At 37.2% G+C, this 11,624-nt stretch overlaps 1 protein-coding gene across 6 annotated transcripts in view; it reads left to right on the top strand.

Moving 5' to 3' along the window:
• Window positions 1–11,624, top strand: part of enox2 (ecto-NOX disulfide-thiol exchanger 2) — a 918,217-nt gene that overhangs the window by 865,664 nt on the left and 40,929 nt on the right. For all 6 annotated transcript variants that reach the window (XM_039765983.1, XM_039765987.1, XM_039765986.1 and 3 more), the window contains 2 exons: window positions 7,201–7,391; window positions 10,439–10,564. In XM_039765983.1, coding sequence (XP_039621917.1) covers window positions 7,201–7,391; window positions 10,439–10,564 — 317 coding nt within the window. The remainder of the gene's footprint in view (window positions 1–7,200; window positions 7,392–10,438; window positions 10,565–11,624) is intronic.

Here is an 11,624-nt window from a genome sequence, read left to right as displayed (position 1 = left end):
AGAAGAGTGAATTGTAGTAGTCCAGCCAAGAAGTGACAAGACTATGAACAAGAATGGCAGTGGTACGAGGAGTGAGGGAGGGGCGACTGTGATTAATATTACGTAAGTGGAAGTAAGCAGACCAGGTGATGTTATTAATGTGACATTGGAAAGATAGAGTACTGTCAAGGATGACACCCAGACTCTTGACCTGAGATGATGGGGAAACAACAGAGTTATCAATAATAAAAGAAAATTATTGGTTTTGGATAATGATGATTTTGAACCAATGAGGAGAACCTCAGTTTTGTCACTGTTTAATTTAAGAAAATTTGAAGAGAACCAGGATTTAATTTCAGAAATGCAGTCAATAAGCGAGGGTGGTAGAAAAGAGGAGGTGGGTTTACCAGCAAGGTAGAGCTGGGTGTCATCAGCATAACAGTGAAAATTAATGTTATATTTGCGAAAAATATTGCCAAGGGGAGAAGGTAAATAATAAAAGAAGAGGTCCCAGGACAGAGCCTTGGGGCACACCAGAAGTGGGTGGGTTGGGATGTGAAAGTTTTAAGCTGTATGAACTGAGTGCGGCCTGAAAGGTAAGATCTAAACCAATCAAGTGGAGTGTGAGTAATGCCAATCAAAGATAATCTATTAAGGAGAGTGGTATGACAAATAGTATCAAAGGCTGCACTCAGATCAAGAAGGATGAGAATAGTGATTAGACCAGAATCAGCAGCCATAAGGAGGTCATTGGTAATTTTAACAAGTGCAGTTTCTGTACTATGAAGGGGGCGAAAACCAGACTGGAACTTCTCATATAGATTATTGTGAGACAAGTGGGTGTGAAGTTGGATAGCTACTATTTTTCAAGAATTTTGGAGATAAAGGGCGAGTTAGAAATGGGGCGAAAATTATTGAAATTAGTAGGATCACAACCAGGTTTTTTTAGTATTGGGGTTATAGCAGCAGTTTTGAAAGATGAGGGAATAATACCAGTAGTAAGAGAAGAGTGAATGATGGCAGAAATAAGAGGGACTAGAGAGCAGGCTTTAACCAAACCTGTAGGCAGGGGGTCCAGCTGACAAGTAGATGACTTGGATTTGCAGATGAGATCTGAGATTTCAGAGGAAGTGGGAAGCTGGAAAGAAGAGAAAGAGTGAATAGGTGAGTGTAGTTCAGAAGAAATAGAGAAAGGATCTGGACCAAGGTGCTGATGTATCTTTTGGATTTTCTCATTGAAAAAAGACATAAGAGAATTACAGAAGGCAGTTGAGTGAAGGTGAGATGGTAAAGAGTCTGGAGGTTGTGTAACATTATTAAGTAAAGAAAACAAAGACTTGGTGTTACCTGTATTACAAGTAATTAACTGAGTGTAATAATTAGATTTGGTTTGAGCTATACAATCCTTGTAATAGAGTAGATGATTTTTATACATCTCTTTGTGGACAAAGAGTCTGTTTTTTTTAAACAACCTTTCAAGTTGCCTGCCTTTAGCTTTCAGAAGCCGAAGTTCAGGCGTAAACCAGGGGGCAGAAAAGGAAAAAGAAACGGATCTGGTTTTTAGCGGAGCCAGAGAATTAAGAATACCATTAAGACAAGTGTCATAATATGAGACCAGTTCTATGGGAGTGGATAAATTATAAAAGTCCATTTGCAAATCAGTTCTAGAAGAAAAGTGCCCTAAGATGCTCACCCACTCCATCATCCATTTTCTAAACCCCATAGCTTAATGTAAGGTCACAGGGAGCTGGAGCCTATTCCAGCAATGTCAAATGATTTTGTGTAGAATATGATCCTCTTAAATATTACACACAGGATCTGACATAATAGGTACCCGGTAAACAAAATAAACTCGTGATCCATCCATGCTTCAATCTATTATCTTAACCCATTTTATGTAACCTGTAGCCTATCCTCACTGCAATAAGCACAAGACAGGGCCTGGATAGGAGGCTAATCATTGCAGGGCAAATACATGTTGATATAGGCTCAAATTAGAAATGCCCATCAGCATTAACCGGAACCCACATAACACATTTAAAATCCTAAAAATACAAAATCTGAACAGAGAGTGACCATTCCATAAATTGCGCCTGAGGCAATGGAGCTGTGAAACAACTGCATCGCCAAGTGAACTACCTCCAAAGTGAACATGTTTTAGAGGAAAGATCTTGGCCAGGTAGCATTCCACTACCCTTTGTGTTGAAACCCTATCTTCCTGTCTTTCTATTTGATTGACCATGTAGCCAGCTGGGATGACAGGTGCTCTGGGAAAGCCCGAAGCGATTCTCTTCCCTCATCTTCCCTCCACCACACAGCTAATTCTGTGGGCTTTACAAAGGGATTTTATACTCACGCTTAGCAGTGCAAATTTAAATAGTACATTTTTAAACACCAGATGTACTTCTTTAAAAACTGGCATACAGTTGGATAAAACAATGTTGATTTATGCAAAGTCTTTTTTTGTTTTGTTTTTTTCGTTCTTTCCAGATGCGTGGATTTATCAGGTTGTCCCACGCTGTCATATTGTGTTTACACTATATGATAGCTGAATTAGTTAGTACGAACAATAGCAAGACAAATAGTCAGCGGATTTCTTTCTATAAGTGGTTTATATAAGTCACCAGAAGGCACCTACAGGGACAGCTTAATTGCATCTCAGTTCAGTATTTCATTCTAGCTAACGGCTGTCTCACTTAATGCAGTGCTTCTCTCTCTCTCTCTCTGCCTTTACCAGTCACAGTCCTGCGTTTCCCCTAATGATTATCTAACATTTATTCTCTCTCTCTCATTCTGCACACTAGGACAGTGTTTAGTTAGATTAAAAAAAAGGAAAAAAAAACCTGCTTTGGGATTATTTGAATTTATGAAGTAGTTTTATGTTTTTTGTATCTTTTACCTTTTTTTAAATGCCACAGCGAGACCATTGTTTTTCTGTACCTAATGAAACCAGTTGCCAAGCTGGCAGGGTGTATTCTGGAGTTGAGATGTGACAAGGGACAGGAAAGAAGCCTGAAATGAGGAATGGAAAGTATGGTTTTTTTAAAACCAGAAGCCACTATTAAACAGTTCTCCCCATCGTCAAATGAGATCTTTTCAAGTCGGCTTAATGGGAGGACTGTCAAGAGGTCCTAACAGATCTCCATTTTCATTCTTCCAGACCAGTAGGTGGCAGTCAGGAGTCCTAGTGTGACAAGACATGCTGAAAGTTGGTTCTGCAACAACAGATTAAATATAGCTGAAGACCCATGTGTATTCATGTAACCTGGTGGCCTTCCTGCCCTCCAGAATTGATTCCTTGAAATCATCCAGGTTGTGATTTAAATGGCCACTCCCTGCTAAACCTATGTGAGTCTGGAGATATCTGTCAAGGTGTTAATGAGGGTAAAGGTTTAGGAGTATGTTTCAGTTGTTGTGTGTCATAAATCAGAATGATGTGTTTAGACCTCGTGGAGCAGCAGGATGTTCTTTTCCTTTTTGTTCATTTGAATGCATCCCTGCATTATTTTATAACTTTAATCAAATTCTACACATATCTTTTTTCCGCCCAGTAATCTTGGTATCATCCCACAATCCTAAAATGTGCATCCAAGTTAATTTACAGTTCTAAACTGACATTGAGTGAGTGGGCTGGCAGTGGACTGCTGTCCCATCCACATTTGTTTCATTCATTCCTATAATCAGATTAGATTCTGACCCTCAGTGACACTGAACTATGTTTGTTTATTTGTTTTTTTTTTTTTGTTTCATTTGCCCATTTTGACTGTGATTGTAAGAACTAAGTTTGTAAGATTTACTAATCAGTGGTAAATATTCTCTGTCACTTTCTGTGGTTTTTCTACATTTATTTCTTGTGCCTATGAAAAAACAGAGCAATCTTATATATGTCTTCTTTATATTGACACTAGTCTCCTTTTTACCACTAATTATAGATGACGGTCATGTGATACAGGTTTCTGAATAAGGACTTTGTCCTTCATGCTCTTCAAGCAAACACCCTATTCAGAATATAGTTGTTGGAAGCCCTTTTAACCCTTTGGAATAGCAGTTGATAACATGCTATAAAGTGTTTTAGAATAATTGTAACTTTGAATGTATGTTAATGGTATAATTGATGGCTTTTGGGTTTATATCAGATACCCTTTAGTGGATGGAAACTGCTTGCTTGAATACATCAATAACTAAAGTTTGTACTGTTCTACACTGATGCTTATTTTCTCTTTATCCTTTTATATTTTCCTTTGTTTGGTTTACATAAGTGCACCTTTACTCAAAGCTTTTGCTAAAAGTTAGGATTGAAATTATAAAGCACAAAATCAAATGAAACTGACATATTAAATTGCTTTTAAAGGTACAAAACCTTTAGCTTGATGTAATATAGGCCTCATATTTCATATTGTCATCAACTGAAGTTTCTTTTATATCAACCAGCCCAAAGATTTTTTTCTGACAAGGTGTGCCTGTTACTTGCAAATTATACTCGGTCTACTGAAAGCTAATTTAGGAGAATAAATTAAAGTTAGCTAGCGTGCTTGTTTAAAAAGTCGAGCCTTTTTCACATCCCAAAGGAAAGACAATACTGATGACAACTGTCTGGTTCCATTTGCTAAGAATAGTTGTTTTTTGCTCTATTGAAGCCCACAGGAGACCTGGAGTGTGTGCCGTAGTCAGTTGTACATTTTTTGACAATACTCCTACTTTTTTCCTTTTTTGAATTAATTCTTTATTAAGCTTAACATTAAATTCATTACACCTTTCAATTATTGCATAAGTTGGCATTTTATTGTACTCTGTATGCTTTAACCATTCCATACATGAATCTAAAATTGCTAACCATTGAACATTATGCTTGTAATTAATTTCTTAAACTTCAGACATACTTAATACGTTGGTATCCTATCCATGTGTCCCTAGTTGTGTTTGTTATGTGTATTATGGTACTAAGGTATACTCTAACTCCCAAAGATTTAGACATTAAGGTCCTTCCATTTTGATGGACCTCTGGTTTAATGATAGCATCAAAGTTATAAATAAAGGACGACAACAGCCTCTGGTGCACGTCACTATAAATATGGACTGCAACATACATTGCTTCCATTGTATTCCCTTGAGAACATCTTTGCAAGTGTGTTATAACCATTAAGTCATATTGTATATCCAGGGATTTCACTCTCCTAGAGATTTCCCTCAGGAAAGTGATATAGCACTAAACTCAAGATACTTTACAATTGAAAAGATTGCTGTTCCAACTTTAAGAACACACATTTAAATCTGCTTTCTCTTAGGGAGACATTTCAAGAGATCTCTTTTACATTGGGTATGGGCACAGACTCCTTCGAAAATAAATTGACCTTTTCAATTACTTTTTAAAAAGTAAATTACTTTATTAGTAATTTTGAATATTATTACTAACAGTTGAAGCAGTTTTATTTATACAGTATATATATATATATATATATATATATATATATATATATATATATATATATATATATATATATATATATATATATATATATATATATATATATATATATATATATATAGTGAAAAGAAAACACTGATTTGGTTTCTTTTCACACTTGGGTTAATACCAAGGTGCATCAAAATTTGAATTTGTTTATTTATTTATAAACACACATGGATGGGATGAACAAAATTACAAATGAGGTAACAAGAGAACAAAATATGGATCTGGGCATTCCTACCCAAGTTCCAGTTCTAGCATGCTAACGTCCCCACGTGTTCATTTCTCAGGTACCACACCAAGCACTCCCACCTTCTCCACTTCCATCACTCCAATCTACATTCCACATCATGGGTCTTTCAAAACTCTGGCCTGCAATGGAGTTTCTGTCGAATACTCACCGAGTGCATGTCAACTCACTGAGTCTCTGGTCAAACTGCAAAAGCATTTCCATAATTAGCAGCAAACCTCCTTTGAATACAGGACCACCAGACTAAAGCTCCCCCTTGTGGTCTGCAATGCAGCTGTCAGCTAGTTCTGTAAAGCAGCTTTGCTCTTGCCAATTGCATTAATAAGGCAATTGTGTCATGCTCCTTCTCGTCAGGGATTGTGTGCCACCTCCCAGTTAGCAGGAAATTAAGGTATGGGCTCCTGTCACTCCCCATATCCTCACCATTAAATGGGTAGTTTGGTCTCACCTTTCTCACCTTCCCAGCTAGACAACCTGTGCTACCACCTGTTGTCCAAAAGTAGGTTTCAGGTAGTCCTTCTAGGTTATCAGCCTTTTAGAGTCACTAGGTTATATCCTGAAGTACCTATCGTGGTACCACTCTCAATCTCTCACTTACTAGTGACCCAAGTTGTGTCTGGAGCTCCACATATCACAGGATCTAGTACCCCTAGGGCTCTCTGTTTTTATCATATTGACATGGTCTGTCATTACCAGCATAGTGTTCTTTACACTTTCCGTGGCATTGTTACCCCCCCTTGTGCCATCTTAAATATACTGTTGCCACTGGCACCCCTTTGCCAGCTAGACAGCACGTCATAATTTTTTTGTATTTTCTTGAGAGCTTTGTAGCTGTACAGTAACTGCTTAGATGTACACAGTAGATGTTTTACAAATTGGTGTAATTCTGTCAAGTCACTTAAAATGCAGGCCAGGATATGGTATTTGCAGTCATACCCTTTAGAATTCAAACAGAGCTGTTGCTTAATGTTGAAGCGTGATGGGGCTATGGTGCAGCTGGTACTCCTTAGCCAAAGCATACATAGCTACACACAATAATTAAGTATAATTGCTAACATTGCAAATGGCACATTGTGTTTAATTGCTGGTAAACATAGTGACTAATGATTTGCACTTAATCCTATTCAAATACACTCAGCTCTTTACATGGGCATATTGTACAGCTTGGGATTGGGTGCAGGCAACTGGTCAGCATTCTAAGACTGTGCCATTTGGTGTGTCCTAATGTTTATTTTTTTCACTGGATTCTCAAAGAGAAAGTTCATAGTTCACATTTATTTTTTCTTACTTGCTTTTGCTAGAATATAAATGGGGTACTGTGTACATTATCTTATGTTATTAAAACTGCATAAATCACATGTGTTACATTTTAAACTGAACTTAATTTATTTATGACTTTAGAGGTTCGTACTATATGTGTACATTTTCTTTAATATTTGTTTTTTTTTTTCTTTGCTTTATTATTACACTTGACTGCCTCTTCAAATACATCAATACACCACAGGCCCAGCCGCCCAGATTGAAGCTCTGAAAGAGGAGAACGACAGCCTTCGCTGCCAGCTGGATGCTTATAGAAACGAAGTAGAACTTCTGAAACAAGAGCAAGGCAAACTGTTGCCCCCACGCACAGAGGAAGATGCCACACGACAACAGCAACTGAACTTCCTGCAACAAGCATTACAGGGCATGCAGCAGGTAAATAAAGAATTGTGCATGTCATGTCTTGCAGCATACAATGGAGAAGCCTGCATTCATACACAAAAGTCTTTTATCTGTTTGTTTTTTTGTTCAGCCAGGAAGTGTAAATTGTTTTTTTTTTTGAAAATTGTTCCACTTATTGAAGCTTTATTCTGATTAAATACTTGCAAGTACTGTAGGTATATTTTAGGCCACTCAATGAAATTCTGAAGTTTATTTTTAGTTTTCAACCCTTTTTAAAAGGGTTAAAAATATTTTGTGGCTTATCTGATGCAGTTGGAGCTTCTGTTTTGGAGATCGTATGGTCAACAGTGTAAAGATCAGCACCATACACTTCCTGTTATCTGAGATTGGATAAGTACTTATTTGTTGGTTTGCAATATGCTTCATTTTTGACCTTAAATTCAGTATTTCTGAGCTTCATTTTTCTGTTCTCAATTTTTTTTAATGTTGGAGTTATGGTGAAAGATAGGACTGGTTTTTGGTTTTACACTTTAGCTTGGCTTAACAACTTGTCTCTTCTCCTGTTCCCTTCATAAAACATTGCTTGCCTCCTTCATTAGATGTTATAGAAAGCAGCTGATATGTAGTTTCCTGGTCACCATTCCATCTTGTAGAAAAGGTTTCTTCAATGCTGGATTCACACCTGTTATTTTCCAGGTTTTGAACTGTTACAGAACATTGTTGGAGTATTGGATTTTGTTATGCTGCTCTATGTCTGACCCTCTACAAGTTTCCTCATGTTTTACCTAGTTCCTGTGTGACTGACATTAAATGTCTGTACAATTTCAACACAATTTATACAAATGCACAGACATCAATGTCTTTCATCCAAGCTTTATTTAATATAACATAGAGTGAATATACTCACCTTTATGGCTGAAACCACACGTCCAAGTGTGAGTTATTAATGCAAAACTGGGCTCTTTGTGGATCTGGTTAGTTGCACCTGATTCACACAGACAACTGAAAATTAATTTGGTCTAAATGAGGGTGGTAACAATGAGACAGCTCACTGAATGTGCCATTTGTAAACCAATCCAAAGCCTCATGAAGGCAGAGCTTAAAGCAGGACCAGTGATTTAAACATCAAAAAGCAATGGTGCTCTTGACAGTGTAGTCCAAACCATAGCAAGCCTGTGCTTATGATGGATAAATTGGCTTTGACTGAAAAGTGTTGCAAAAATACCCCTAGGAGTTAACATTTCTTAAATTTCTAATGCTGATAATAACTTTTTCCAAGTACGATTGTCTTTTGCCAAAGCCTAAGTGAATGTGGCAAACTGTTGGCATTTCATTGCCAGATGTGGCCCCTAGTTATAGCTCAATTAATAAGAGTGGAGGATTTCATGAATATGAGGTACACTGCAACAATGAAGTGCTCAGGCATTGCCGTTGTGTCCTTGTTTCATGCCAGTCAGGATTTTTCTGTGCACAGATTCTAGCAAACATTTGGATATTTCAGGATTTTTTGTATTATGTCCTTAAATTTTTTTAACGTTGGCCACTTGGATACTTGCTCAGCTGTACTATTTTAATATGACATATTTTTATTTTTGGGGTTCCTAGTTTAAGAATTTCTTCCTTAAAAATGTATTTGTATCTAAGATTTTCTTGTAAAGCCCTTTTTTGTTTTAGTTTGCCTCTTACTTTGCCTATGGTGTGACCCTAATGGCAGTTGTGACAGGTTCATTCTGTTGATAGCATTAAAATGAGTATTACATTTCCTTATGTTCACTTTCATTAAAAGTTTTAAAACTTTCAGAAGATGTGCTTTGTTTCTCATGATTAAATATAACCTTTCACTGACTTTCGTGAAGGCCCTTGTGACAGATTATTCACATTACCAAAGTGTGAACACATTACTGTAATTGTTGGTACTGTTAGAGGATGAAAATGTTTAAGGGAAATAAAACTTGCAGTTCATGTTGACTGAGGAATTTGAGCATGCTTTCCCAAATTAATGTCTTAGGTTATCTGCATTGCATTTATCAAAATAGATTTGTCCTGGACAGCTGTTGTTCTTGTCTGAATTTTAAATATAAATGAATATAGGCGAGTGCTTCAGTGTGCCCGTCCATACTTTGGTGCCCCATTTCAGGTTGGCTCCTGCCTTGCATCCTGTTCTGCAGGTATAGATGCTGGCTTCCACCGCCCTGAACTGGACTAAGACATTTTAATAATAGATGCATCAATGGTTCTTATTGTCAGAACTGTAAGCTGCTATATACACACTTTTACTAAATGTGTTTGCATTTTGGCTTCCAGCTATCAAGTACCTATGGCCATTGTTTAGTTGTTACATTGGGCCTCTAAAAACAAAAGAAGCTTTAATAATGCAAAATAAAAAAGCCATATAAAAGTGCTGTAGTCATCCATTTGGTTAAACAAATCCCACAAATTGTTGAAAGCTTTAATAGGCTTGGGCAGCTTGCTGTTTTTTTTTTCTGCTGAATCGGTTAAAATCAAACAATTGGAATTAAGAGTAGCACCAGATAGGTTGGTATACTTTTAATGAACAATTTAAGAAAAAAAATGCAGCAGCACCGAGTAACTGCAAATTATTTTTTTTTATGGCTAATAAAACTGAAACAGGACACTTATTCAACAGATATACTACTTTAGACTGGAGCAGTTATAGGTTTTTGAATTATTGATTACAGAGCAGCACAATATCCCTGCCTTAAATGTCTTGGTGAGTGCAGAAACCAATATGTTATTCTGCTCAGCAGAATATAGTACAAGTGTGTGTGTATACGTGTGTGTACTAATATACACTATAATAATGAATGCTGCATTTTCTTCTGTTGAGGCATTAAACTGAGATCAGGCTGCACTGAAAGCTGACATTGTAGATCTTGGTTATTGCCTGGCCAAGAATCAGTTATATGGAGAAAGCAGTTAACATACAGTAAATCTGCCTTATTACCGTATATACACAAGGAAGAGCTTAATGGAAAACTACTTAATATTTCAGTTTAAGACACGGGAGAAAAATGTTGTTTTATTTTTTCATTTAAATTTGACCACTGTTTCATCCTTAGCAACTTCTGAATATGAGAGAAGAACTAAGAAAGCGTGAAGTAGACCTCAAGATAACGAAAGAGGAAAAATTGAACCTGCAAACACAGCTAAAGAGTCTAAAGGAGGAAATCCAACAGCAAGCTCAGGTAAAGAGGCACCCTGTACTGGTGGGCACAGTCATTTCATTCTGTTATTCATACAGTGATATCCTATTTTGAAAAATAAAAAGTAAACAAGAAAGCCTAGAAAACAATCATATTCCTACAATAACAATGTTTGTAACATATGTTTTTGAATCATACAAAATATTTCATGAAATGTTTGTTTAAAGTCAAAGCAAATGCAGTAAAACGTCATTCATGCCATTATAGATGGAAGGGCATATTAAAAGTATTGCCTTAATATGCTTGGTCTCAGATATGCAAAGACAGGCACACATTTAGTTAAATAATACAAGATACATCACAGTTATTGGTATTTTATATCCATCTTTTTAAGAGTGTTAAAATGATAATGTTCAGAAAACATTATTTTGCCTCTTCAAATAAAAAAGAAAACTGTATTTATATAGTTCCTTTGTCAAATGCAAGGCAGAGGCATCCATGAAAAAATAAACTCTGTAGAGCAAAGTCATGAAAGTTAAAATGTCACATGTAAGTCTTTAAGGCGGCACGGTGGCGCAGTGGTAGCGCTGCTGCCTCGCAGTTAGGAGACCCGGGTTCGCTTCCCGGATCCTCCCTGCGTGGAGTTTGCATGTTCTCCCCGTGTCTGCGTGTGTTTCCTCCGAGCGCTCCGGTTTTCTCCCACAGTCCAAAGACATGCAGTTTAGGTGGACTGGCGATTCTAAATTGGCCCTAGTGTGTGCTTGGTGTGTTTGTGTGTGTCCTGCAGTGGGTTGGCACCCTGCCCAGGATTGGTTCCTGCTTTGTGCCCTGTGTTGGCTGGGATTGGCTCCAGCAGACCCCCGTGACCCTGTATTTGGAATCAGCGGGTTAGAAAATGGATGGATGGATGTAAGTCTTTATTTATACCTGATCCTGTAGTTTTTAATCAATTCCGTATAATGGAACGCCCTCTCTTCAGCCCTCGTATGTTTTTACGCATGTGAAAGTACTAGGGTGTTGTACCGTGTTAGCCATTATGAATGTAGAGAAAAGCTAAGCCAAATGACACCTTTTATTGGCTAACTAAAAGAAAGACATTTAT

This window comes from Polypterus senegalus, chromosome 10 (genome assembly GCF_016835505.1).
Source record: "Polypterus senegalus isolate Bchr_013 chromosome 10, ASM1683550v1, whole genome shotgun sequence".
Lineage (NCBI taxonomy): Eukaryota > Metazoa > Chordata > Cladistia > Polypteriformes > Polypteridae > Polypterus > Polypterus senegalus.
Note: the sequence above shows the minus strand (reverse complement) of the source record. Positions and strands in the feature narration are given on the sequence as shown.